The sequence below is a fragment of the Talpa occidentalis genome, unplaced genomic scaffold (assembly GCF_014898055.3).
Source record: "Talpa occidentalis isolate TD23 unplaced genomic scaffold, MPIMG_talOcc4v2.1 talOcc4.3, whole genome shotgun sequence".
Taxonomy (NCBI): Eukaryota; Metazoa; Chordata; class Mammalia; order Eulipotyphla; family Talpidae; genus Talpa; species Talpa occidentalis.
Window position 1 is genome coordinate 151,325,037 of NW_023603184.1, and position 27,742 is coordinate 151,352,778.

Genomic DNA, 27,742 nt, shown 5'->3' on the forward strand with positions numbered 1-27,742 from the left:
CTGGCCTCAGGCCTCGGCAGGCGTCACTCGACGCTCGACAGACGGGGTGCACAGAAGCACACACTCTGAGCGGGTCCGTGAAGAGTCACTTTATTTGGGCGTTGCAGCCGCGCCAGTCTGCTGGCAAACAACCTGTCACCAGGCCTGGAGCCCCTGGCCCAGTGGCCAGACCCCGTGGGAGGCTGAGGAGGCCCCAGCACATGCTGGGAGGGGGCACTTGGCTTCTGGGAGGGATGGGCCCCGGGTTGGCAGCACCGGGCGCCGCTGGACACCAGCAGAGCACGCTGTGTGTCCCCCGCCGCCCTGAGCCCAGGGCAGCCCCCTTGTGTGACCCCCTCTGTCCTCATGGGGAGGGCGAGGCCCCAGGGGGCAGCCATCCTCTGGGCGCAGGCCCAGCTGCAGTCCCTCACCCGTGGCTGTAGGAGGAGAACACGGTCTTCCTGTGGCCAGCTGGCTGCCGGGGCTCCTGCCGCGGGCTCCTGACCGCGGGCTTTGGGGGCTTCCCGTTCTCCACCAGGCGCCCTGGTTGGGGCGGGGCGGTCAGGCGTGCGTCCTGCGCAGCACGTGAGCAGGAATGGGGACGCTTCCCTGGCCTTGGCCTCCTGCTGGGAGCAGCGCCCGCCAGCCATGCCCACATCTGGGCCCCCGACTCCGAGCCCGGCCACCTGGCACAGCCCCGCTTGACCCCAACATTCCTCGCGGGAGTCAGGGAGGCCACAGACCCAGCCGACACGCCAGGGGCATGAACCCCTCGCCCCAGGAGTCTCCACGGGCAGCCTGGCGGGCTAGCGTGGTGTCTGCGGTGCCCACTGTCGCGTGCGCGCTTGCATGCTCGCCCTGCCAGCGGAGGTGCATGGGCACAAGTGCAGATGCTCCCGGTCTGCACAGGTGTGCACACACCTACACTCACAGGCAGGCACCCCCACTCTGCACATGTGCACAGACATGAGGCGGGGTACACTCTGCTCCCTGTGGGGCCACTGCACCCTCCACCTGGAGCGCTGCCCTGTCTAGACACGGCACTTGCAGCCCAAAGTGTGGGCTCCGGTGGAGAGCAGCCCCCACCCTGGGGCCCCAGTCAGCTGGGGGGGCTCCACCTGAGCGCCTCACTTGTGGAGTGGAGGGGGTCATCCTGGCCGCCAGGCAGGGCCCGACCCTGCCGGGCCAGGAAGGGGAGACAGCAGCTCCCCGGGCCGGCCACAATCCCACCTCTGCACCCGCCCGGGAGACGGGCAGCAGCGGGACGGGAGGACAGCGCCCAGGAGACAGCACAGGCGTATGGACGGAGGGGACACGCACCCGCCGCAGGCACGGGGAGGTGCCTGAGCCCCAGCATCCCAAGGCCATGGGGGTGGGGGGGACTGGGGGGGGGCTGAGCTCCAGTATCAGCAAGGAGGAAGCCGAGGGGGCCAGACACAGAATACCCCTGGGGCTGTAGGCCCGAGGTCAGCCGGGGTGGGGACCTGCAGCAGGCCCACAGGGGCTAGGCAGACAAGCCCCAGGCCTGGCGTCACACCTCTGGGGGACCAGCAGTGCCCATCCCCACTGGCCAGCGCTGCCCAGCTCTGCTGACCGGTGACCAGCACTGCTTGTGCTTGCAGCCCCCACCTGTGGCCTCGGTGAGCTCTGTCTCCCTGTTCCTAAGGTAAATCCCGGTGCTTCCTGGACCCGAGGCCTCCTGCAGTTGTGCGGGGGAGGCCCCGGCAGTGGCCTGTCCTCTGTGGCCCTGTCCTTGGGCCAGCCCGTTGTACAGGGCCCTCTACTGTCCTTGGCTTTGGGCTGCCTGAACCCTGTTTCAGCTGGCGGTTTGCAGCCAGCCCACCGTTTCACCCCCACTGCTTTCTCTGTGTGGCCCACACCCCGTCTCTCCAGAGAGCTTACGGAACTCGGACACCCTCAAATTCCAGGCTCTTTATCACCGCCGGGATTCCGGGCCAAGCACCACAGCAACCCAGGGCCTGCCCGAGGCCCCTCCGGCTGCCCGCGGCCTCCCCACCCAGGCTCCCTGCTGGCTCGACCCTGCCCAGCCTGCCCGAGGCCTGACCCACTCCCTGCAATCTCGCCTCCCAGCCCCTGGCTTCACCCGCACCCCTTGGGGCAGCTGCCATCCCCCAGCCTTCACACGGGCACCCAGGCAGTGGCCGTGGCCTCCGGGCCTGCTGCTGCCCCAGCCACCCCGAGGACTGGGCTGCCCCGAAGACCTCCTCGGCCCCAGGGCCGCCTCCACCATTGCTCCGCGGATCTCAGTGGGGCCGGGACCCTCTGGCCCTTCCCCTCCTGCCGCCTGCTGGACTTCCCCCCCGAGACACAGCTGGGCCTTCCTGCCTCTGGCCCCCAGCTGGCCCCCAGTTTGCTGCTCCCCCCACCCAGGCCCGCAGCCACATCGCCCACTCTGAGGCGCCTCTCTGGCCCCCCCACCCCGGTGCCCACCTCAGTCGTCCCTGGTGTACAGGCCTGCTGGACTGGGCAGGTGGAGGGGCGCCTCTTTCCCAGCCAGAGAGGACCCCGACAGCCCAGGTGGGTGACTGACAGGGGTCACGGGGCGAGCGGAGTCAGGCAGCTGGGGTACACTCCCAGTAGCCGGGGGAGGGGCGGTGGGCTGCCTCAGACCACCCTCGGCAGCCACCGGCCTCCCCCACCTCGTGGTCACCCTCCGACACCCCCCACGTGCACCCACACTCGGACGGACACCCCGCCACATGTCTGCGGGCACACACTCGGGGCCTCGCGCTCAGGGACCGCCAGGCACCCCTGCGTTCCCAGCCCCCGACTCTACCTGCGTCTCCCCAGGCGCCCCCTGCTCTCCAGGGAGCCTGCTCCCCGCCCCTGGGCGCTGAAGCCCAGAGACACCAGGCACCGCCCCAGGGCGCCCGCTGAGGTCCTCCCGCGGCCCTGGGGGCTCCTCCGGCCGCTGGTCTCCCCCCGCCCGCCGGGCGCCGGAGGGGGTGCAGCAGCTCCCGGCGCCTCCCCGCCTCCCCGCAGGGCGGGCCCCAGCGGCGGTCCCGGGCGCCCCCGCGGCGAGGCCTCCTGCCTGCCCCGCTCCCGGCTCCGGCGGCCCCTCTGGCCCCGCCTGCCCGGGCTCCGCAGGCCGCCCGCCGCCCGCCGCCCACGGGGGAGCGTTTCCACATTGACCTCTGCGCCCTCGCCAGGCCCCGCAGGCCCCGCCCCAGCCCCGGCCCCGCCCCGCGCGCCACAGGCCCCGCCCACGGCCCCGCCCCCGCGCCACAGGCCCCGCCCCGCAGCGAGCAGATGGTCCGGCCGCCGCACCGCAGGGTGGACCCGGCCTGGACCCGGAGCCGCCCGCCTGGCCGCGGGGTCGGAGACCCGAGCTTCGCGGGCTGGGGGAGGGGCCGGAGGCCGCCGCTGTGACCCCGTGGACGGCCGAGCGGCAAGGGCACCTCGGGGGCCGGACGCGCCGTCTCCCCACGGCGGGCACTTGGAGACGTGGGTGTCGGCGCCCCCGCGCCCGCCCCGCATCGCCCCGCATCTGGCACAGGCCGGCGGGGTGAGCCCCGGGACCAGCGCTGCCCGAAGAGGCGAGCGGGCCGCGCGCACCCTCGGGGCCGGCAGTGCTCGGGCGTGTGGCGCGCCCGGGGCGCGGGGGGCGCGGGGGCTGCGGGCGCGGGTGCGCACGGGGCGCGCAGGCTCCCGCCACGGGCATGGGCTCCGGACGCCGGGACCGCGGCCCCGGGCGGAGCGCAGGAGAGCGGGGCGCGCGACGCCCCCCCGCCCCCGGCGCCCGCGCCGCTGCCCGGAGCGGGCCGCGACGGCCACTCGAGCGGGACGCGGGCTCGGGCTCGTCTCGGGCGCCCGGGCCCTGCGGCGCAGCCGGGCGGGGCGGGGCGGCGTCGGCGTCCCCCGCCCTCGCGCCCCGCCCGCGCCCCGAGGCCGACCCTGCCCCCCTCCCGCGGGCGCGCGGCCCGCGCCGGCCCCGCCGCCTCCTCCCGGGAAGCCCTCGACGGCCCAGGCCCGAGCACGGGCGGGCTCCCCGCGGCAGGAGCGTGGCTGGGCGCCCCTGGGGTCAGCCCCAAGCCCCCGCTCGCCAGCACCGAGAACTCAGGCGCGAGCGGGGCCGCCGGCTCGGCCCCGCCCCCATCCCCGCCCCCCGGCGCCCCCCGGCGCCCCCCCCCGCCCTCCCCGCGGACTGGCCGCGCCCTGTTCTCCCGCCCGCCGCGGTCGCCCGCCCACGGCCCTGACCATCCGCAGCGCCCCCGCCCCCCGCGGCCCCCGGCGCGCCGCCATCGCGCGCCCCCGCGCCCCAGTGCAGGCAGACGCTGGGCGGCCGGCGGCCCGGCCTGCAGGGTCCCTGCGCCCGGGCACCCGCCCCCCGCGGCCCCCTCCAGCCCCCCACCGCCGGGCCGGGCGGGGCGCACGCTCCGTGTGGCCGCTTTATTGCAAGGTCGGGAGGGCGCGCGCGGCCGCTCCCCCCACCCCGCGGGGCGAGGACGGGCAGCCGCGCCCACACCGGCCGCGAGGGGCAGCAGGTGGCAGAGCGGCCTCGGCGCCTCACGGGTGCTCCTCGGCCCTGGAGCTCCAGCTGTCCCGGCACTGGCTCCCTGAGTGAGGAACTGGCGGGAGGGGCGAGTGAGGACCTGGGCGCCGCCGTCAGTGTCCCTGCGGCCCGCGGGCCCTGGGCCCAGCGCTCTGAGGCAGCCCGGCCAGGGCCAGGGCCGCCGTCCCCGCACTGGGGCGCTCAGCTGGGCGCCGCTGTGACCAGTGCTCTGAGACCCGCCGGGCCAAGCAGGGGAGGGGCGGCCAGATCCCCGTGGCCCCGAGGAGGGTCTAGTTGCCAGCACCCCCCCACCGAGGGCAGGTGGGGCTCAAACAGGACATGCTGGGGCCCAGGGCAGCTCTGCCGCTCCCACACCTCGGGCCAGCCCGCAGCAGCGGAGGGGCCTTCCGGAAGCAGCCCCGAGGCCCACGAGCCAGGGCAGGCAGAGTCCACCCTGCCCCCATGGCGTCCCCACGTCCCGCTCCCAACCCACCCCAGGCCCAGAGACCACTCTGGAAAGAGGCTTGGACATGAGGGGTCTGGCCGCGGCTGCACCCTCCACGCCTCCCCAGCCCCCTCCTGTCCCCGCCCCGCCCCGACTCACTGAGGGCCAGCAGGTCCCCGCAGTCCCGCTTGTGGAAGTCGGCCCAGGCCTTGCTCTTGCAGTGCTTGCTGCAGGTGAGGATCCCGTAGCAGCGCAGGCAGGGCGCCAGGTGCACCCCCACCGAGCGGCCGCACTGGTAGCAGAACTTGAAGAAGGGGAGGAGGGTCCTGCAGGCCGAGGGCAGCACCTGGCACTGGGAGCCAGCCCTCCGCTCCCCGCGGGTCCCTCCCCGTCTCCCCAGTCCCGCCCCCAGCTCCAGCCCTGGATTAGGAGGCCCCCAGGGTGCTGCCCAGCAGGGTTGGGGGTGCCCCCAGCACGAGGCGCAGGCTGGCCCAGCCGCCGGGTGTCAGGGGACAAGCGCTGGATGGACGCGCCACCCTTCCCGCAGGGAGACGGCGCCGCAGGCAGAGACGGCTCTGGAACCCGGGGTGGGGGCGGAGGCCGGACAGCGCGCCCACTGGGCGCCCCCCTGGGAGCGGGGACCCCCAGCCCAGCCAGGGGAGCAGCCCGGGCCCCTGTGACTGCGCCCGGCGGCCCCGCCCGACACCCACCCGCCAGGCCAGAGCAGGACCCCAGGGTGACGCCACCTACTGCTGCTGCTCCTCCGAGTCGGCCGCCTTGCCCACGCAGGTGCTCCTCCGCTTCAGCCTGTGGTGTGGGAGGAGCTCCGCTGCGCCCAGAGAAACCCCGTTAGCGCCTGGGCCCCCTCGAGTGGTGGGGGTGCTCAGCCGGCTTTGCTCACCCACGGAGCAAGCACCCCAGCACCGCAGGGCAGGTGCCCCCACAGCCGCGCAGGCCTGGGACAGCGGGAGGGGGGTCTGGGGCCTGAGGACGGGGCTTCTGCAGGCTCCCTGCGCCCTCCCCGCGCCTCCCCGCCTCCGCACCGCGGGCCCCGACAGCAGCCAGTCGCCCCAGAAAGGCTACCCCTCCACTCCTCACCCCCTTTAGGGTGCGACACCCCACAAAGAAACCCCTGCTGGCTCCAGGAGCAGAGGAAGGGGACCCCTCCTCCTCCCTCCCCCGCGTCCAGGTGCGCCGCCTCGGTGCCGGGGGGACATCCGGGCACGAGTTTTGCACGGCCACGAGCCCTCACGGCCCTCGAGTAGAAATGCGGGGTGGCGCCGGCTGTCCGGGGGCTGTCCGGGGGCCGCCCCACAGCCCCCAAGGCCCAGCCCATGGCGGCCCCAGCTGGTGTGGGGCTGTCGCCTGAGGGCCGACGGCGCTGGGCCCCTCCGGCTTCCGTCTCTACGCTGGGCGGCCCGTGTTCAGACTCCCTCTCCACACGCTCCGTAGGCCGCGCCCTCAGAGGCCCCGCCGTCCCGTGGCCGCGCGTTCATGTTCCACGGAAGCCCTGGAAGCGCGACGTGCTTGTTCGGCTCGTGTTCTCTGCGGGCTGCCGCGGGGTGGTCAGGGCCGGCCCCGCCGGGGCTCTGCTGGGACTTGGGCGGCTGAAGCCTGCGCGGGTCCTCCCGCCACCGTGCGGCCCGGGCGGGGGCAGCGGCCAGCACCGCCCGCTGGGAGACGCCCGCACGCGGTCATGTCGGGGCGCGCTCTGCCGTGCCTCCCGCCAGGCCCCCCTCGCTGTCCTTCTGCCCCAAGTGCAGGCCCGGGGAGTGTCAGGCCCTGGAGACGGTCCCCTCTCGAGAGGCCGCGCCGCTGCGTTTCCCTGTGGACCTCAGAACTGGCTTCTCGACCTGCGCGAGGACAGGAGCCGGGGGGCGACAGGAGCTGGGGGGTGGGCGTTCGCCAAGGCCCCGGTGTCTCCTGCCGCCCGGCCAGTGCTCCCAGAGGCGCCTCATTCCCGCGGCAGCTGTCCCAGCGGGAGGGCGGCTGAGGCTCCGCTGTGCTGTCCTCGCAGCGGCCCAGAAAGGCGGGCGGTTTCCTCTTCTCGGCCCGTGGCCCGGCCCGCCCCTCCGTCGCATGGCGCCCGCCTCCTGTTCCGGTGTGGGCGGATTTCCTCACTAGCTCGATACTCGTTTTGGGTTGTTTTCCAGGTGGGTGTCCGGGGCTGCCAGCCGCAGCAGTGGGACCAGCTGACAGAAACCCAACCTTTCTCTTTCCAGCGGGAAACCCGTTTCTCTTTCTCGCACGACCTCGCCGGCCAACAACTCCAGGGCGCTCTGAACAGACCCGAGGAGAGAAGCCAGCCTTGTCTTCCTGGCGGCGGGGAGAAAGCACGGTCTCTGGCCTCCGAAGGCGGCGCTGGCTGTGGGGCCGGGAGCCCCCTCTTAGTCGGGGAGGCTCCCTCCGTGCCGCGCCTGTCCTGTGTTTGCCTCTTGAGAGGGTGTTGGGCTTCACTAAAGGTGCTTCCTGCGTCTGTTGAAGCGACTGCGCAGCCTCCTTCCCGTTGGCGATGGGGCGCGTCCCCTGACTCCGGGATGCCGGCTGCCCTCGCAACTCCGGGGCGAGCCCCGCTGGGCCCCGGCCGGGGACCCCTGACGCCGCTGAGCAGGGTCTGCCGGGCGTCCTGATGGGGGGTGTCCGGCACAGGCTGAGGGGGTGTCCTGGCTTCGCCGTCACACGACGCCCCGTCACAAAGTAAGCCGGGAAGCGCCTCCCTCCCTTCCGGTTCGGCAGATCTGCTCAAGTGTCGCTGCGAGTTCTGCTTGAAACAATCAGCACGACCGGCCAGTGCGGCCACCGGGGCTGGACGGCGCCTGGTTCCAGGTCTGGATCTGCCCCCGGTCTCCCGGCTGGTGAGTCGGCCGGGCCGCCAGGCGTCTCCTCGGCCCGGCGGTTTGCTGACTTCCGTGATGTGTCCGTTCTGTCCGGCTGCTGGCCCCGCTGCTCACAGCCCTGACCCACAGGCCTGGAGCCCTCGGGCTATCCACGGGGCCCCCAACCCTGTTCTCCGTGTCCAAGTCCTCCGACTGTGGGCTGCGTGGACGCCAGTGCTCACTTCCGCGGCACGTCATCCTCTCACGCTCGCTCCGGCTGTTGAAAGTGGCTGCGTCCCAGGGTGAGCCTGGAGAGCGTGCTGTTGGGGTGTCTGGAGCCCCCCATCGCAGGTTTCTGAGGCAGACGGCGGCCCCCACCTCACGGCCGAGGCCAGCCCTCCCCGCCCCCCGCCATGCCGTGGGGGTCCTCCTGCGGGGCGGGGCCACGGGTGGGCAGCGCCTCGCAGCCCCCGGCCGGCTCACGTGACCGTGGCGCTCCCCCACAGCGTCGGCGAGGCCGCCCCGCACCCGGGCGCTGGCAGGGCTGTCACGTGTTGGGGGAGCGCTGCCCGCGTCCGTCGGGCGTCTCTGGCTATCCCGTGTTTTCTGCCAGCGCGCGGAGGGTCCCACCAGGCAATCCCGCTCGCCCGTTTTGCCCTGGACTCCCTGCCCTAGCAGGACGCCCCCAAACCTTCCTGGCCGCATCAGGGACACGAGGCCGGGGCTCGCTTCTCGGGGTTTGGCTGCTGCGGGGCTTCCACTTGCGTCTCTGATCCGTCCGGGGTTCATTTTGCGTGTGGGCTCGTGAGGGGCCCTTTTCTGTGCGCCTGTGACCGGCGCCTCCCGGCGCCGCTGCTCAGGACCGGCCTTCCCCGCGCCGGGGCCACGCGTGCGGCCATTCCCCCGGCCCAGGCCTGCCCCGCAGAGGGTGCGTCCGTGCCAGCCAGTCTGGTCTCCAGCTCCCTCTCCGGAGTAGGTCTGAGGCCCGGCACCGCCCGCCCCTCTCCCAGGGCGCTGGGCAACCGCAGGCCTTTCGCGGGCCCTCCGAGTCCAGCATTTCTTCCGGCTCCTCGAGACACGTTGCCGCCTCCCGGCTGCAGCGCTCTCCCCGCGCCTCAAGCCCACCTGAGCGCGCAGCCCTGGGGGCCCCTGCCTGCCCGTGCACGCCCGGTGGCAGCCGGTGCCCGGCGCTCGCGCTGGGAGCAGTTGGCCACGCGCCTCCGCGGCTCCCGCCGCCGCCGGTGTGGAAGAGGCTGGGTCCGCGCTGACCGCAGCCACCCGCCCGCCCGTCCTTTCCACAGTCACCCGCGATGCTGGTCCCGGGGCCCCTGGTCCCCGCGTCTGACCTCTGGGCCACCCCGCAGCCCGGCGCGAGCGGGAGCTGGGTCTCGGGGCTCCCGGTGTCCCGCCGTGGCGCCCTCTTCCCAGCGGTGACCAAGGCCCGCCCGCCCGGAGACTTCCCCCGAAGGACCCGGGCCCCCCTGGCCTCGCCGCCCTGCCGCTCGGGGCCCGCGGGGCGCCGTGTGTGGACCTGGCCCCATCGACGGCTGGTGGGCCCGGGCGAAGCCGCCGCGGCCCCCGGCCGAGACTGACCCGGTGAAACTCCGGACCCGCCCAGAGGAAGGGACGCCTCTGGCGACGGGGCCTGGAGAGGCCGCAGCCACACGCCGCCCTCGGTCAGCGAGCGGGAGGCGCGGTCACGGGGGATACGGCTGGGGGGTCGCCCGGCTGGGAGCTGGCCCGAGCAGGCGGACACGCCGGCCAGCACTCACCGTGGAACCGCCCCCAGACCGGGCCGCGCCAGCTCCGGGCAGAGGCGGTCCCCACCCGCGTGTGCCTTGTCACAGAAATGGCCGCGGGGCCCCCAGTCCCCCGGAGAGGACACCCCAGCCCTGGAGTCAACCTCGCCCACCGGCCGCATGCGGAGCAGCCGGCCTGACCCCGGGGGCGTCAGCGCAGTCAGGGCCGGGCCAGGCCTGGAGCCCGGCTCCCAGAGGCCGCCGCTGCCGGGGCCCAGCGCGTGGCTGGCACCAGGCCCTGCTCAGGTGTCGCCCCCCATGGCAGCGGGGCCGGCGGCGGGAGGCGCCAACTCGACCCGGGCCTCCTGGGGCACTGGGCACTCGGCGCAGGAGGAGCCGCCGAGCCGCTCAGGGCCCAGCCTGGCCCTCAGCGTCCTCGTCACGGTGGGCCCGCCGGCCCAGGACCGCTCCTCTCCGCGAGGCCTCCTGGGAGGGCAAGGCCGAGAGCCAGGGGCCCCGCCCAGAGGGCAGCCCCAGACAGCACCGCCAGAGGCCGGGGCTCACTGGTACAGGCCGGGGCCGAGGCCGGCGGGGGCTGAGCTGCTCGGGGCAGGCAGAGGGCCGCCAGCGCTGGCCACGGCCCGGCTTCCCGACCCCCACGCCCCCCGGCCTCGCCCACCTCTCTTGCTCAGGTACAGCGCTTTGGGGTCCCACTGGCTCTCCTTGGCCTGGACAGCGTGGCGCAGCTGGACGCCCATGTACTCCAGTAGCCTCTTCCGGGCCAGGAAGGTCTCCCGCTCGGCGGGCAGGAGCGCGTGGAAGGCGCAGTGGGCGATCTTCCGGTCCTGCCACACAGCGCCGGTCACCCCACGGACCTCGGCCCCGCCCCGGCCCTGCCCATGGGGAGGTGGGGTGACCTGCTGGCCCCGACAAGCAGGTGGGGTGTGCAGGGTGCTGGCACCCGGCCTCTCCATGCAGTGGACGCTGGGCCCGCCAAGGCCGGCAGCTGCGCAGGGCCCGGGGGCCGCACCTGGAAGAACCTGAAGTAGCCATAGTCCACGGCGGTGCCCACGGCCGCCCTGTCCCCCTGCGTGAGCGTCACGGGCTGCAGGATGTCCGCGCCATAGCTGAGGAGCCGGTCAATCTGCTGGGACAGTCGCAGGAGCTCGCCAGGACCCCAGAGGTCCCTGCCCCGGGAGAGAGGCCTTGGGGGGCTGCGGAGGCTCCCTGCCCCAGGGATGGGCACGTGGGAAGCCAGGTGGCACACGGCAGCTCACCAGGGGCCTCCGGGCAGTGTGGCGGGTCCAGGACCCAGCAGGAGGGACCCCTGCCCCCTCCCCTGTGGGCAGCTGGGGGCACCACAGTCCGAGAGGGATTGTGGGAGGGGGCGGGGCCTGCCCGAGACGGAGCTGCCCGCGGAGAGGACCCAGGGATGGCTCAGGGTGGGGGGTGACAAGCATGTGGGGGTGTCTGCAGGCCCCGAGCACGGGAGGCAGGGGCTCAGGGACAGAACGCTGAGCTGGCTGGCCCCTCTGCAGCGGCCAGAGCTGTCACGGACACTCCCAGCAGCTGAAGCCAGCTTCAGGCCTGGGTCACCCCAGCTACAGCACCCGGCCCCCCAGAGGACTGCCCCCCAACTCCACCAGGAAATAGGCCCCAACCCCCGACAGGAGAAGCTCCCCACCCCCTCCCGGGAGAGGCCTGGTCCCTGCCCCTCACCAGGACACCCGTGGGGCCAACCCAGGACCCCCAGCGCCCCCGCACCAGGGCCAGCTTGCTGTCCAGGCTGCGCTGGTGCTCAAAGTTGATGTCGCAGGCCACACACAGGGCGGAGCCCAGGCCTCTGGTCAGGAGCAGGTTGGGGTCAGCGCCCTGGGCCAGCAGCTCCTTCACGACCTGCACGCAGGCGGCGGTCAGCGCGGCCCCGGGACACCCCACGCAGGCGCTGAGCTGAGCAAGGGTGACACCAGGGCTCAGTGCAGGGGTGCGGGCGGAGGCCAGGCGGAAGCTTCCAGAGCCCCAGCCCGCATCGCTCAGCTGGAGGGGCCACCCCTCACCTGGAGGCCACACTGGCCCCCGCTTCCCCCTTGAGCCCCGGCTCCGGCCGCCCGTCCCCTGCTGGGGAGCGGCCCGCGGGGCTGCTCTAGCGCCTGGAATGCTGCCTGCCCGGCACCTGGTGGGCACTCCAGGGACCTGCTCTGGGAGGGCGGGCGGGCAGGCAGGGCGAATGGCCGCTGGGGACAGCGGGTGGGGGCAGCTGCGTGGACCATGGCGGGAGAGCCGGCTGTGCCCTCCCGGCCTTCCTCCCGCGCCCTCTCTCCAGGGCAGTGCCCGGGGCGCCCCGCCGCGCCCCCGCCCGCCGGGCCTGGTGCCAAGGCCGGCGCGCGCTCACCAGGTCGTTCCCGCTGGCGATGGACAGCGAGAGCGGGGAGTGGCCGCTCCACAGCGTGTTGGGGTTCGCTCTGTGGGAGAGCAGCAGCTGCACCACGTCCCGGGCACACTGCGGGCGAGACCGCGTGAGCCGGGCCTGACGCCGGGCGGCCTGGCGCGTGGGGGAGCCACGGCGGGTGGGGGCGGGCGCGGCGCGGGCGGCTGTCCCCTGCCGGCCCCAGCCCCGGCGCTGCCCAGGCGTGGGGTGGAGTGGGGTGCAGGACGCAGCTGGCTGCCGGGGGAGGGCAGGGGGGGCGGGAAGGAACAGGGCGGGGCGGCGCCCCCACTTGTTGGAGCAGCACTGGTCACTTCCAGGACACTGCAGCAGGGGCACAGGCTGGACCGCGGGTCTGGACCCTGGTCCCCCCACGGCCCCCAGGCCGCCCCTGGGGGCCGCCCCACCCCCTGCTGCCCTCAGGCATCCTGGCAGCGGCTGCCGGGGCCCCAGGGGCTCGCGTGGGCAGGGGCGGGCGCAGGGGCCGCGGGCGTGGCCAGCGAGCGCCCGGCCCCTCACCGTGGCGCTGTCCTCCCGCTCGCAGGCCACGTGCAGTGCCGTCCGGCCCCCCTCGTCCGCGGCTGACCGGGGCGGGCCGTGGTAGCAGCTGGGCGGGCCCGTCTCGCTGCTGAGCTTCAGGCTCGAGGGCAGCGAGTCCAGCTGCGTGGGGCGGGGGGTCAGGGCGCGCCCCCCCCCCCCGCGCGCGCCCAGACCCCCACCGTGGAGCCCCCAGGCCTGCACGCGCGCGCACGCAGGCCCACGACACGGGCTCGCGCACACGCAGGCCCACGACACGGGCACGCGCGCGCACGCAGGCCCACGACACGGGCACGCGCGCACACACGCAGGCCCACGACACGGGCACGCGCGCGCACGCAGGCCCACGACACGGGCTCGCGCACACGCAGGCCCACGACACGGGCACGCGCGCGCACGCAGGCCCACGACACGGGCACGCGCGCGCACGCAGGCCCACGACACGGGCTCGCGCGCACACACGCAGGCCCACGACATGGGCACGCGCGCGCACGCAGGCCCACGACACGGGCTCGCGCACACGCAGGCACGCGCGCGCGCAGAAGTGAGCGTGCGCCTCGCCCGCCCCGGGCGTCCAGCAGCACCCGGACGCTCGGCCTCCACCCGGGCTGGCCGCCTGCCCGCGAGGGGTCCAGGCGCCCCTGGGCTCTCACACGCGGGAGCCCGGGGCCCGGCGCGCGCTCGCCCCGCGGGGGGGGCCTGGGCCGAGCGCCGCGGACAGCCCGGTGCCCGCGCCCGCCCGCCGGACCTTGCCCGGCTTGTACGCCTCGTCCCGGTCGGCCGCGCGCGCGTCCACGTCGGTCACGGCGTGCAGCAGCAGCTCCGTGATGCGGACGCCCTCGGGCCCGGGCAGCGCGGCCGCGATGTGCAGCGGCGTCAGCGCGCGCAGCTGCGGGGGAGCCGGGCGCGCGGGTGAGGCGGGCGCCCCGGCCCCGCCCTGAGCCCCGGCCGCCACCCCCTCCCCCGGCAGCCCCAGAGCCAAGCCCCGCACCCCGGCCCGGACCAGCTGGGTCACCCCTCTGAACGCCACCCGCCCCGCGGCACCCCTCCGACCCCTCCGACCCGGCCAGCCCTGGCCGCGCCCCGCGTGAGGCTGGTGCCCCACCGAAGGGCCCAGGCCACGGAGAAGGCTGGGAGCCCACAGCCGCCGGCCTGCCCTGGGGCCGGGACACAGCCCGAGCGCTGACGCCTCCACCGGGCGGGCGGCGTGGACAGGACAGGCCCACCCGCTGCCCTCGGGCGACGGCAGGCTCGGCACAGAGGACTCTGCAGGGCAGGGCAGGGCGGCTGGCGCGTGGGGTCCAGCCGGGACCACAGACCCGCTGGGAGGCTGCGTGGGTTGGGCGTGCCCCTGCTTTCCTCTCTCCTTCAGCTGACCCAAGGAGGGAGTGCAGGCCAGCGGCCCGTGGGGCCCGGTCAGCCACACCCCAGGACCCCAACGCCCGGGCACCCCCGTGGGTGCTGCAGGCAAGGGCGCAGCCTGTCCGCTCAGGCCCACCTCGGCCGGGAAGGCGATGTCCGTCCTGGCCCCGCTCTCCAGCAGCAGCCGCACCCCGTCCACGTCCGCGGCCTTCACCGCCAGGAACAGGACATGCATGGGCACGCGGCTCAGGTTGGGGTCGGCGCCGCGCTGCAGCAGCAGCGTGATGGTCAGCCAGCGGCTCCTGCGCCTGCAGCACCCGGCTGGTCAGGCCGCCTGCCACGCAAGCTGCGCCTGCCGCACCCCTGCCGCCCCCCCCCGCCACCCCGCAGTGCCCGCACCACCCCCGCCAGCTCCAGACGCCCCCAGCCAGCCTGGGCTCGCAGCTGCCAGTGCCAGGCCCCAGGCCCCACGGGGCCCCTGTGAAGTAGGGGCGCGCCCACGCGGAGGCCACTCAGGTGGACCCGCCGCAGGCCCTGACGCCAGGACTGCCCTCAGGGAGCCCTCTGGGCCGCTGGCCACGACGTCAGGGCTGCCCTTAGAGCGAGCCTGCTTGGGAAGGCGCCTGCAGGGCGCGCCCCACAGAGGAAGCCCACGGAGGCCCCGTCCAGTGGGCAGCCGGGCTCTGGCCTGGAGCAGCCCTGCGGCCAGGCGAAGGTCGGGCTGGGGACGGAGGCTAGCCAGAGGGCGCGCCCGGCTGTGGGAGGGCCTCTGGGCTGCAGTGAGGGGCGTGGGGCACCGGAGGCCCCAGGCCGCCCTCTGCCTGGCCGGGGGCGCGGGTGAGGGAGCCGGTGGGGGATGCCAGTGTGCAGGGGCGCCAGGCAGCGCGTGGCGGTGGGTCTGAGCACCTGCACCACGCGCAGGGAGACCCTCCTGAGCCCGCTGCGCGGCGGCTGGGGGTCTTGGGAAGCGCCCTGCCCGCTGGCCGAGGGTGTGCGGCTCTCGGACACAGGACGGCCCCGGCACTCCCCTCCCCCGCGCCCCCGGACCTACTCCATCAGGGACAGCGCCATCCTCCTGGTGGCCCCCTTGTAGGCCTCGGCTTCCCCGAGGGGAGCGGGCAGCAGGCTGAGGGCCTGGGCGCCCCTCTCCAGCAGGTCCCGGGAGAGCCGGATGGAGAAGTCCTGCAGGGTCATGTCGGACTGGAAGTCGCTCTCGTGGCTGCCCGCGGCCAGCTCGTCCAGGCTGTGCGGCGCGCCCTCCGGCCCCAGCTCCACGTCCGCAGCCACGCTGCCCTTGGGCGACAGGGAGGCCCGCCTGGGGGGGCTGCTCCTCACGTCGCTGGATTCCTGGGACAGGCCCTCGTCCTCCAGTGGCACGGGCAGCAGCCACAGCTCCAGGCCGCTTGGGCCGGACACCAGGTCCTCGTGCGCGGAGCCCAGGACCCCCTGGGGGGCCACGGAGGATCGGCTGGGAGCCGCCGGGAGTTTGGGGCCGTCCTGAGAAGGTGCCGGGAGGGCATCAGAAGGCAGGAGAAACGAGAGTGACCGCCACACGTCGGCCGTGAGCCAGGCCCAGCGCTGGGCCGATGGCCGCGCGTCCACAGGGCCACCTTCCCGGAGACCCACGGAGAGGAGCACGGCCCCTGCAGGCCCCAGGCCGGTGACCTGCCCAGCAGCCATGGCCAGGGCGTCACTGACGCGAGGGGGCGGGTAAAGGCCAGAAGGCCTGCGCCTGGGGCTCTGAGGGCGTGGGGCCCTGCGGGCGCTGTGCTCACGTCCAGCCTCGGGGCTGCAGGCAGGGTGGGGCCAGGCGCGCGCGGGGCGGCCCTCGAGGTCCACCCCAGAGTCCACCCCGGAGAAGCGGCCGTGATGTGACTGACCTGAGGCCGGGCCGGGATGGAGGGAGGCGGACGGGCTCGCGTCCACCTGATTCCTCCCTGCCCGGGCAGAGGGTTGGGAGAGGACAGGGCTGCGGGGAGACTCAGGGCAGGGCAGCGGGGTGCGGCCCCCCCTTAGCCTGGGCAACCAAGTTCCTTTCAGAAAGTGACGCCGGGCACCAGAGCGGTGAGCGCAGCCTGCAAAGGCTTCACGGGTCCCGTTTCCAGTAGTCCCCTGCGGGGTGGGGGCCCTCCCCTGCCCTGTTTGGGCTCACCCGGGCCACAGGGACTAGCCCGCGGGCTGCACAGCCCGGGCCGGCTCAGGACCAGCCGGCGCTCTGGGCCGCCCCGCCTCCTGCTGCCCCACCGGCCCCAGCCAGAGCTCCGGGCCCCACGCGGCCCCAGGCCCAGGCAGCGCAGGGGCGGCGGCAGCAGGGCCTCGCGCCTACCCAGAGGCCTCTCACGCTCAGGAGCAACCGCGCCTGCAGGGGCCAGGGGCTTAAGAAAGGCCTCTCTGGAGGAGAGTGGACAGACCGGACGGAGCGGAGACTGGGCCCCGCACACGCCCGCGCGCCTCTGCCCCCGCCCACAGGAGGGGTCTCGGCCCACGCTGCTGTGCCCGTGGCCTGGGGGGCCGGGTCCCTGGGCGCGCGGGGGCAGGGCTGACCTGGACCGAGGGCAGCGTCCGCTCAGCGATGTTGGGCCTGAAGGCCTGGGCCGGGTAGTACAGGAGGATGCACATGCTGAGGGGCGTGAGGCCCTCGTCCGAGCGCTTGTTCACGTCCGCCCCGCTGTCCAGCAGCAGGCTGACGATGGCCCTCTGGGAGTGAACCTGGGGGCGGGCACCCTCAGCCCCTGCTGGCCGGGAAGTGCCCGGCGGCCCCAGCACCCAGCAGCCCTGCACCACGCAAGCTCGGGGTGGGGACACAAGCCTTTCAGGCTTGCAAAGGGTCAGTGTCAGGGATGTGAGGCAGTGTTGCGGGGACCGTGGCGCCCACCCCTCATTTCCACACCTGGGGGCATCACAGACAGAGGGGCGCCCCACAAGGGTGCCATCACTCAGATCCTGGCAGACGGAGCCCACAGGAGCACCCCGGTGGGGAGCTCACCGCGGCCGCAGCCAGCACGGTGTAGCCCCTGGCGTCTGCCACATCGGGGCTGACCAGGCTCTCCCTCAGCGCCCTGTGCACCCAGCGGTAGTCCCCCTCCTGGGCCTTCAGGATCAGCTCCTTGGAAAGACACTCCTTGGGTCCACTGGGCCCGAAGGAGCTGCGGTCGCCCGCCAGGATGGCGTCCATCCTCCAGCTGCTGTGGGCCCGCTTGTTCCTACAATGCAGCGGGCTTCAGCGGCCTGCCCCGCCCCGGCACCGCACCTGCCTCGCCCCTGCCCTGCTCCCTTGCCCCACACTGGGGGCCTTCTGTCCCGGCTGTCCGCCTGGGCCCTGGGGCTGCCCTGCTGGCGGGGAGGGCAGGGAGGCAGCGCCTCAGGGTAAATGCCCAGCCTGGGCAGGAGAGGCTGCGAGGGCCCCTGCCCCTCCCTCCCCGCCCGCGCACTCCGCCTGCTCTGCCGGGCTCTGCCCAGGCCGTCCCGCCTCAAAGCCCCTGCGGACACCCCCCTGGGTTTCAGGGAGCTTCTGCACCAGCCTTGGGACACGGCTCAGCTGGTGCCTGGAGGATGGGCAGTTGGTGAGTAGAGGTGGGCGGTGGACATAGAAGTAGCCACTTGTGCTCACAAAACACTTTCTTAAAAGTTTCGGGGTGTCTGGGGACACCAGGGGTGTCCAGGAAAGAGACCATGATGGTCTGAAAATGCCGGCTGCATGCAGGAGCAGAAGCTCCCCTCGGGCGCTCGCCCCTTCCAGCGGGGCCTCTCCACCCCTCCTGCCCCCAGCAGAGGCTCAGCCAGCCCCGGCAACCGGCCACGCCTGGCGCCCGGTGGCCTCTGGCCCAGCCCACATCCGTGCCCCAGGGCACCCCAGGCTCCTCTTTGTGGGGCCCCACGCAGCCTGCACAGGCCGGAAACAGCCCCTCGGCCCAGGGCTCCGTGGCCTGGGCAGCACCCCAGCTCCGGGCCCGACCTCCAGCCCTCCTGCCCCAGAGCAGGCAGCAGCCCCAGCACTTCACAAGCTCCTTGTGAGAACATGAGGGGCCCCCGCAGCCCTCCACACCAGGGGCCTTCCGCGCCCCCATTGGGTCAGGCACACCGAGGCCCTTGTCCGCACAAATCTGCAGCGGCCATGGCCCCCGAGGCGGCCGGCGCCCGCGACAGCTACCTGAACCTGTAGGCGTGCCTCTGCATCCGGAGCAGCAGGGGCGTCTCGTTCCTGACCAGCCAGGGCTCCGCGTCCTCCACGAAGGGCGGGAGGCCGTTCAGGAAGATGCGGGAGTCCAGGTCGCGGCAGAGGGCGCTGGTCATGGGCAGGTGGCCGCTGTCCGTGGAGTAGAGGCTCAGCTCGGGGGGCAGCGTCAGGTCCTCGCTCAGCAGGAAGCGCTTGTAGTCGTAGAAGAGGGGGTCCTGCTCCTCGCTCAGGCCCCAGCCCGGCTCCCCCTTGTCGGCGAGGCTGACTCTTGCTGTGGGCTGGGTGAGGAAGTCCTGGAACTCGGGGTAGTTGCGGATGGAGAAGGCCCCGGGGACCTCGGTGCACAGCTGGATGAGGTGGTCCCGGAGCCACAGCCCCACGTCCTGGCAGCCGTCGGGGTAGGTCTCCACACCGGGCCCGAAGCGCTCGTCCGCCTTGTACAGCCCCTGCCGGGCAAAGAGGTGTCAGCAGCCTCGGCTCCTCCCAGGAGCAAGACACCACAGTCCTACGGAACGCGCTGCTCTGACGAGTGCTGAGGCTGACATGCCCGGGCCCGGGAGCGCTGGCGGGAGTGTGCCGCCCCGGGTGGCCAAGCGGTGGCCTCGTGGAGAAGGTGGGACCCACACAGTGTCAGGGCGGCCTCACGTGTGCTGAGCCCCAGGCCCCCCACAGCGTGAACACTGAGCGTCCAGCCCAAATACCCCCAACAGGCTGCGCCAGCAGTGGGTGGAAGCGGGTGTCGAGGCGGGTGTGAACTAGGGGTGGGGGGAGCTCATCCTTGCTCCCATGAGCCCAGCAGACTGCAGCGATTTCCGGGCCTCTGCGGACAATTCCATGGCACACGGCAAGCAAATCGCCTGTGGGTGGAAGACTGAAGAGGGATAAGCCAGGAGGGCCTTGGGCGAGGAATGGCAACCAGCAGGGCCACCCCCCGTGACAAGGAGACCCCGGGAGAAGAGCTGGCACGGGAGCACAGAGAAGTTCCCCGGACACGTGTCCCCTGCAGTGGAGGTGAGAAGATGCTCAAGATCATGCGCATGGCATTGCAAAGCCAAACACAGTAAGACATCACAAAGGGGGGGAGCCACTGGAACGTCCATGTTGGCAGTTGACATGGACAACGGCACTGCCACTTTGAAAAACCACTGTTCTGTTGCTTATCAAATTTATCCTACACTGGGCTCCCTGGTGGCGCAGGGGGTTAAGACGCAGCCTCTGCAGTGCGAGTTCCATCCCCGGCCAGGGAGCAGCCCACAGGGCGCAGCAGACCCTCCTGTCTCCCCGCTGCTCCCCTCAGCAGTGTGTGCCAGTGGATCTACCTGGTCTGCTCCCCACTCGGTCTCTGGGGAGTCCTCTCACCCCCGGCAGCTCTGGCCTGCACCCCAGCTCTTGTGTGCATACATAAATAAATCTTTAAAAAAATAAAACTATTCAATTAAAAAAAGTATCCTACACTTAGCATGTGGTTCAGTCAAGAGAAAATAAAATGCTCAACTGTCCCGAACAGCTGTGTTCGTGACCCCAGGCCTGCAGGCACTCAGCAGCTGCCGGCGAGTCAGCGAGGGGAAGCCCGTCCTGCGGGTGAGGGCGCGCTGACCCCTTCTCGGGGACAGCGGCTGGGGCAGCGTGCAGAACCGGGGGCGCGCGCGGGCGCGGCTGGCGCGGAAGGCACGGACATCACGAGGCAGGTGTGTCCCTGCACTGCGCGGCCCCCGCGTGGGACCTTCCGGAAAGGGGCAGCGCCTGACAAAGGAGGCGGCGGGGTTGGCAGGTGACGGAAGGGTAGAAAGTGTCAGACTGAGCCTCCGAAAGCCAAGTGACGTGTTCAAGCTGCCCCGTCTACCCAGCGCAGAGTGGAGCCCAGCAAACAGCTGGCGGGCACGGGCGGGCACACGGGCGGGCACACGGGCGGGCACAAGGATGAGTGCGGGCAGGCACACAGGCGGGCACATGGGCGGGCGCACGGGCAGGCACATGGGTGGGTGCGGGCGGGCACACCTGCGGGCACAAGGGTGAGTGCGGGCAGGCACACAGGCGGGCACACGGGTGGGCACACGGGCAGGCACACGGGCGAGCACACGGGTGGGTGCAGGTGGGCACACAAGCGGGCACAAGGATGAGTGCGGGCAGGCACACAGGCGGGCACACGGGCGGGCACACAGGCGGGCACACGGGTGGGTGCGGGCAGGCACACGGGCGGGCACACCGGAGGGTGCAGGCGGGGCTGGACCGCAGGCGGCCCTCGGCGGGCTCGGGAGGCCGCGTCACGGCGAGCGGAGTCCGCGGAGCGACTTCCAAGCCCGTCCGCTCGGCCTCCCGGGGTTTCAGGCTGTGCCACCCCAGGCGCCGGCCCTTGCCCACCTCCCGGGTCCTCAGCGGCCGGCGGCCCCTCCCCGCTGCCCCCAGGCGGCCGGGCGCGGCGGACACGCGGGCGGCCCGGACAGGGCGGCGACTGGGCTGGCCCAGCGGCTGCGCCTCCACCGCGGGGGCCCCGGCCCGCCTCGCGCAGGTGCCGGGCCCGCCGTGGACGGCGGAGAGGGTGCGGGGGGGTCTGCTGTGTGGGGCCCGGGGAGGGAGCCCTGCTGGCGGGGGTGGGGGGTGGGGGGCCGGGCGCCTCAGGGCCCTCTCATGTAACAGGGCACCGCCCGGAGCAGGCAATGGACCCGTCAGGCGCGAGCTCTGAGCTCACCGGGGCTAAACGGCCCAGTCAGCCGCAGGACGGAGCGGCGGCCGCTCAGGCTGTGGGCAGGGCTCCCCGGGATACAAGCCGGGCCCGCTGAGGAAAGGGGAAGCCGCGCCTGAGGAGAAGTGGCCGCGACGGCGGCGCTGCCCGCGGGAGGGGGAGGCGGGGAGGACCATCGCGGCCCCCAGAGAAAGGAAAGCGTCCAGCAGCCGCCCCCAGGAGGGAGGGGCCGGAGGACTCGGTCACAGACGGCCAGTCCCGCCCGACGCCGCCTGGAGGAGCCCGAGACCCGGGCACTGTCACACGGGGTGTCTCTGACCTGCCTCTGGGGCCAGCGGTGGCCCTCACACCGGCCCGTGCTGCCCAGGCTCCTGGTGGCCCTCACACTGGTCAGTGGTGCCCAGACACCTGGTGACCGGCGGGACAATCACTGACGCGTCAGGGTGAGGTGGCCCCGCGTGGCCACATGAGCGCTGTCACCCTGTGTGTGAGCTGCACCCGTGCGCGTGGGTGTTGCCAGAGCCGAGGCCTCCTGCAGTTGTGCATGTGGGTGAGACCCGCAGACTGACCTGTCCTCTAGTGGACACTGTCCTTTGTTAGACACTTGGTTTTGGTTTTTGGCCCTTGGGACATTTTGGCCGCTCTGGTCTCAGAGCCCGGCAGGGGGCAGCCACCCCGTCCTTCCATCCGGCCTCCTGCCTTGTTGCCCTTTTGCCTCTGTCCGCGCCCCTGCTCCACACACACCTTCTCCGAAGGAAGAAGAGTATCCAAAACGGTGGAAAAGATCGAAAGTTAGATTATGGGGCAAGGGCAGGAAAATAACTCTAAATGGCCAACACAGTCTGATGAAGAGCTAAACATTGGACTTTGGGGCATGAAGCATTACAAGAGTTTTTGTTTGATTGGTTTTTTCAAGAAGTAAATCACACTATTAAAAGGCAGAACCAGGCCTCCCCCGTGGCGCAGTGGGATGAGCGCAGCACTGTGAAGCTGTCCGCAGCCTCTGCAGCGCAGGTTCGATCCCGGCTAGCCAGGGAGATTCCCACATGGCGCTCAGACCTCTACTGCCGCCCGCTGCTCCCCTCAGCAGCGTACTTCGTCAGTCTGCCTGCTCTGCTCCCCGCTCTGTCTCTGCTGAGTCCCCTCACCCTCCTGCGCTTCTGGCCTGTGCCCCGGTTCTTGTATAAAATAAATAAATCTTTAAAAATAATAAATAAAAGGCAGAACCTACAGGGAGATAGAACGCATCTAAACCTCCACTCACCGAATAACAGGGTCTCAAAATGCATAAAGCAAAACCTGACCCAGTTGTAACAAGTAAAAGAATCCACAGAGCGGGAGGCGCTCTCGGACCTCTCCTACTCACCGGCCGAAGGGGCGGAACAGAGAGTACACAGAGCCCCTAAAAGATCTGGGGCCCAGCCACACGTGAAGCGCTCCCATGACAGCTGCGAACAGGCGTGTTCTTTCCATGAACTCGCAGAACATTGTCAAAGTCGGCCGCTGTCAGCGTCATAAGGCAAACCTCGAGCTCCAAAGCACCAAAACCACGCGGAGCTGCAGGAACCCAGTGCACTCTGAGCACCGAGTGCTACTCACCGAAGGAGCGTGACTGAAGTCCGAGGGAAACTGGAATGTATTTTGAACCAAATGAGAAGCAAGGAGCGCGGGCCGTCGCCGGAGCTGCGCGCTTCAGTCCGAGTCAGGGAGGGGAGAGGCTGAAAACCAGCCAGCGGAAGCAGATGTGTCGGCAGAAAAGAATAAAGAAGCCGGTACTGAAATGGGCCCAACCAGAGGAAGACCCGCCACGCCAGGGGAAGGTTCTGGGGGAAGCGATCGCAAGCACAATGGCCCCAGGGAGACTGAGCAAAGGGAAGGAGAAAGCCCAGGCCAGCCAGGAAGGACGCCAACGCCCACGATGATGACGGTGCGCGGGGAGTGCGCCAAGCCTGGAGGCCGCCCGGCGTGGAGCAGCCGCCGCCAGGATGCAGCCGACAGACCCCCGGTCCAGGCCGTGCAGCAGCTGGGCCCTCCCGTGCCACGGGCGCGCCGGGTCCAGGGCCAGCAGCCCGGCTGGCCGCCTGGAGGAAGGAGCACTGGTCCACACCGACCACTGCCCCACCCCTAGGCCACACACCCACTGAGACAAAAACCTGCTCACGCACATGCGTGTGAACACACACACTCACAAACCCTGTATTCACGGCAGCTTTATTCATGGTTCCAACTGCTGGGAACAGCCCAAACTCTGCTCGGGGGCTGGGGGCTGGGGAAGCCGTGGGGGCACACCAGGAGGCCACGGCTGGGGGAGGGACTGCCCCACGTGTGCATGGCGGGGCAGGTCTCAGGGCAACTAGCTGAGTCGGAGACCCCACGCTCCACGGCGGTGAGATCCCTGCAAGGGCTAAGGCACCCCCGGCCCAGAGGGGCCAGACTGAGGGGAGGCTTGTCCCAAGGGGCACAGGTCACTATTTTGGGGTGACAGACTTCTGTAGCTTGATTTATGTTGGGTAAAACCCCCAGAACTGTGTCTGCAAAGCCAGGAGGGCAGCCCAGGGGAGGCGGAGCCCCAACACCAGCACTGGAAGGATCCAGCTTAGATCAGCAAAAAGCAAATGTCCCAGCACCTGTCCATGGAGGGTCCACAGCCCCAAGCTTGTCCCTCCCTGTGTCTCCTCGGGGAGCCCGTCCCGGTTCCACCAGGTCCTCAGAGAGACGCAGCGCTACCAGTCAAGCGCTTAGCAGAGGCAAGGTGCCAGCAGGCTGTGGGGCCGCCCCGGGCAGCTGGGCCTCACCTGGGGAGCCGGGCCTCACCGGGGCAGCTGGGCCTCACCTGGAAGAGCCGAGCCTTCAGGAACATGGTGCCGTAGCCCTCGCGGGAGCTGAGGTAGAAGGTGCCCGTGAAGCTGGAGCCCTGCGGCCACTCGTAGGTGCCCAGCCCGTGGCGGTGGTCCCGGTAGAACTGCCCGTGGTAGCGCTGCCAACAGAGTGGGGCGGTCGGCAGGGGACCCGTGGGGCCGCCGAGACCTTCAAGTTCGGGGACTCGGTCACCTAAATCACGCAGGCGGGTGCCAGGTGGTCAGCCCCCTGCTGGCCATGCTCCCTCCTGCCCAGGCACAGGGGGCTGGGGGGCCTGCAAGTTCGGAGACAGCCTGAGTCAGGAAGGAGGTACCCACCGTGGGGCGCGGCAGGACCGGCCTCTGCTGAGGAGCCCTGGCCGAGGAGGGCCCCCCTCAGGCTGCGGACCCCAACCTCGCTCCACCCTGAAGAAGGGCTGCCCGCCGCCAGCCTCCAGACCCCCAGCAAGGGTCAGTGCCGGCCCTTCCATTCAGGGACGCCGCTGACCTCCAGGGGGATGTGCGGGCACAGCTGCTCCTGCCCACGGCCCTGCCCCACCCCTGCCTTGCTGCTCTGGGCCAGCACAGGCCCCGCCCCCCCAGCCAGCCGCCATGGGGGCCCCGCGGCCCCGCCCCCTGGCCCGGATGCCTCAGCGAGGTGTCTGGAGGGGCCTCTGCGGGCTCACGGGGGCACCCTTGCTCTGAACTGCCCCTGCCGGGCGGGCTGTGACCACACGGTCAGCGTCTGCACCCCACGGCTGCCCAGGAGCGGCAGGGTCTCGGGGGAGCCTCGGCAGGGCGCTGGAACCCGCTTCCATCTGCTCCTTAGTAGCCCCTGTCCCCGGCCTATGGGCGTCTGAGGTCCCCGCTCACGGCAGCCACGCGCGGCCCAGACACCCGCCCGGGACAGGAGCCTCCCTTCGGCAGCGCCGGGCCCGAGCCGCAGCCTGCAGACAGCCAGGCAGGCAGGGGCGCCGCCCGCGAGCCCAGGAGAGCGTGCCCCGGCCCGAGGGCCCCGGGAGGCGGGCAGTTACCTCGCCCGTGGGCCAGGAGAACTCGCCGTGCCCCAGCTTCATGCCCAGCCCGAACTGGCCTCGGTACACGCAGCCGTCCGGCCACTCCTGCATGCCCTGCGCCAGCGGGACGGGGGTGTCCTTCAGGCCCTGCTCCCCAGGCGGACTCTGGGGCTCCTCCTCTTCGTCCTCCGGGGCCTCCGGGGTGTCGCTGGGAGAGGGCCAGGCAGAGCACGTGAGCCCGGAGCCCCGCCCATCTCCTCGCCCTCCCGGCGCGGCGCGGGCGGGAGCCGTGGCCTTCCCCGGAGCCCAGACAGGGAAACCGAGGCTCGATGCCCGGCGGTGCCCGGGGCTGCGCCACCAGCGGGGGTGACGGGACGTGCGGCCCTGCCCAGCTCACAGGAGGGGCCCGCCCGGGTGCCGGGGCCGTCCCCGAGAGCAGCGCGGCGCCCCCACGGGTCTCCTGTCCAGCCCGGCGCTGCCCACGCCGGGGACGCAGACGCAGCACAATGTGGGGACAAAGGCAGGGTCTGAGGAGGACAGGCCTGCGCGGGGGCGGGCTGGGCCGTGCCGGGGGAGGGGCCGCCAGTGAGCCGGACAGACGGAAGGACGGAAGGACGGAGGGGCACAGCCGGGGCCGGGCACAGGCACGGGTGGGCGCGTCTGTCCTGCTCTTACTGCCCAGAAGTTCAAGCCGCCACGTGAGAGCAGGCTCCGTGGCGCGCCGGCGTCTCTGCTGCCGCCCAGCACGGGGCGCAGCCCCCAGGCTCGGGCCCTCCACCAGCTGGCCCCCGAGGGCCAGCCCCGGGCCACGCCTCCGCCTGCCCACGAAATCAGGGCCCCGCTGGGCACACTCCTCCACGCCCCCCGCGCACCCGCAGAGGCCCGAGAAGGCCCCGCACGCAGCAGCGATGTGGCCGGGGCTTCCGGCCGGGGCTCCACCCCGTTACCTGTGTCCCCTCCTTCCAGAAACCCCTAAATCCCAGGACCTGACATTGCAACCTTATGCGGGGCCAAGTCTCAGAGGTGGCCGGCGAAGGGGGTCACTGGGTTGCCTTATCCCACGTGGCCGCCTCGTCGGGGGACCCCGCCCAAGGGTTAAACTGCTCTCAGGGCTGAAGAGGGAACAGGGAAAGTACCCCACGTTCTCTCCGGGGCTCCCACGTGCACTCCATCTGCAGCCCGAGCGCACCGCACGGAGGCCCCGGGGCAGGCGCTGCTGCAGACACCCCGCACGCCAGGAAGGAAGCGTCACGCGCGGCTCCGCGCCAACCACGAGGCCGGCCCTCCGCGCCTCGGCCGGGAAAGGGGCTGCTTGTCCTCCACGCTGGTCCCCAAACTACATCACCTCGTCCCTCCCAACCCGGGCAGAGGGAGCCGCCCCACTGCGCCCTGCCAACCCATTTGCAACAAAGCTTCCTTCTCGCAAAACCTGGCGTCACACTGCAGCCTCGGGCACTCGGGGCAGTCGCCCACATCGGGAGCACCGGGAGGGGAGCACGGGGGGAGCACGGGGAGGGGGGCACGGAGAGGGAAGCATGGGGAGGGGAGCACGGGGAGGGGAGCACGGGGAGGGGGCACGGGGAGGGGGGCACGGGGAGGGGGGCACGGGGAGGGGGGCACGGGGAGGGGGGCACGGAGAGGGGAGCACGGGGAGGGGGCACGGGGAGGGGGGCATGGGGAGGGGGGCACGGGGAGGGGGGCACAGAGAGGGAAGCATGGGGAGGGAAGCATGGGGAGGGGGGCACGGGGAGGGGGGCACGGAGAGGGAAGCATGGGGAGGGAAGCATGGGGAGGGGGGCACGGGGAGGGGGGCATGGGGAGAGGGGCATGGGGAGGGATGTCGGTGCAGAGAAAGGCGCAGGGGACGGACGCCCGCAAGCACGCTTGGCCACAGGCCTGGCGAGCGCCATCTTCTCTCGCTGCTCTCCGCACAGCAGACGCTGCTTACTTAACTTTTAAAAATGAGGAAACGATCTACAGGGGACATGAGGAAAGTTTGCATTTTTTCCTAAAAAGGAAATTAGATGGAAACAATCTGGAGGCAAGCCAAGAACGTCATTAATGTAAGCGGCCGGCTGGGGTCCACCGAGGGTCACTGGACAGGACCAGGCAGAGCCGTGTGCTTGCCACCGGGCAGGCACTTCTCAAGACCCAGCTTCCTCACAGCTGACATGGGGCTGCAGTCCGGGGCGAACAGATCAAAGCCGCAGCCCGGGTGGCTGCAGAGCTGCTGTTTCTTTCCCACAGACCCGGGGCAGGGGTCTGGGCTCGGCGCACGGCAGACCGGGCGGCCAGGGCCTGCTTCCCTGTTGTCCTCACTGGGTGGACAGGAAGCACCCTGGCCTCTCTGCCCTATTGCAAGGACACAGCCCCTTCCGGGGCTCATCCAGACCCAACTCCCTCCTAATGCCACCACTTGGGGGGCAGCGTCCAGCGTACGGGCACGCTGCTCCATGATGGGCAACACAGGGGGTTATGGGTGGAGCTGAAGCTCGAGGCAGCAGCTGATCTGGAACAGGCCTGAGAGCTCCCACCTCACGGCCGGCTGTGCACGGAGGCCATGCCAGCTCCCTGGGACGCATCCCCAAGGCGGTGAGGGGTGAGGGAGTGGAGGGAGATGGGTGGGCACCCTGGCACAGGCCGTTCCCACTGGGAAGCTTAACACCTGCCCCCCTGCGGGCCCAGCTACATCTGGTACTGGAACTGAGGCAGTTCGCACCTCTGGGAGAAGAGCGTGGAGCTCCCCAGGATCCTCAAGTCCTCGGTCCTCGGAGCCCCCTGTAGCTGCTCTACCGGGCAGGAGGCCCGTGGGGCTCCCGGGGAATCTGAGGCTAAGGGGGATGGGCTTCCTTCCATGTCTGCTCCAAACCTGGAAGTGAAGCTGGGAACACACAGGCTCAGGGCTCTGGCAGGTGCCTGGGGACCCCACCGCAACCCCACAGGCCTCAGAGAAAGGAGACCCTTTGCCCCAGGCCGCCAAGGCGGGGCCTGCTGGAAACCCCCTGGGGGAGACCTTGCCCAGCACCCAGGGGTGTCCTGTGCTCCCTCCCCTGGGAGCCCGAGGCCGTTGTCCTATGCCCTGCCGGTGCAGGGTCTCCTTCCCCAGCAGGCTCTGCGGGCGGAAGGGTGGCAGAGGCCCGGTCCGGGGCCACCGCCCCACCCAGCCACACATTCACCCGCGCCGGGCTCCAAGTCGGCCTGGCCTCTCCGAGG

The 27,742-nt window shown here is 71.9% G+C and overlaps 1 protein-coding gene across 1 annotated transcript; it reads right to left on the reverse strand.

Annotated features, from left to right (window-relative positions):
• Positions 1 to 376: 376 nt before the first annotated feature.
• On the reverse strand, positions 377 to 27,609 carry ANKMY1 (ankyrin repeat and MYND domain containing 1). Its single transcript, XM_054700192.1, has 17 exons — positions 27,249 to 27,609; positions 24,548 to 24,737; positions 23,510 to 23,653; positions 17,967 to 18,439; positions 16,803 to 17,019; positions 16,361 to 16,525; positions 14,868 to 15,313; positions 13,953 to 14,124; positions 13,203 to 13,343; positions 12,437 to 12,577; positions 11,885 to 11,992; positions 11,257 to 11,388; positions 10,523 to 10,636; positions 10,172 to 10,337; positions 5,688 to 5,766; positions 5,097 to 5,263; positions 377 to 522 (listed from the first exon to the last, which is right to left on the reverse strand). Exons 1-17 carry the CDS (start codon positions 27,383 to 27,385, stop codon positions 407 to 409), a joined length of 3,108 nt encoding a protein of 1,035 aa, XP_054556167.1. The 5' UTR covers positions 27,386 to 27,609; the 3' UTR covers positions 377 to 406.
• Positions 27,610 to 27,742: the final 133 nt, after the last annotated feature.

Coding starts and splice junctions, on each gene's coding strand:
- ANKMY1 (XM_054700192.1), bottom strand. CDS start 27,385: ATGGAAGGAAGCCCATCCCCCTTAGCCTCAGATTCCCCGGGAGCCCCA. Junction 16,526..16,802: donor CCGTGCTGGCTGCGGCCGCG/GTGAGCTCCCCA, acceptor GCCCGCCCCCAG/GTTCACTCCCAGAGGGCCAT. Junction 12,578..13,202: donor AGGCGTACAAGCCGGGCAAG/GTCCGGCGGGCG, acceptor CGCCCCACGCAG/CTGGACTCGCTGCCCTCGAG.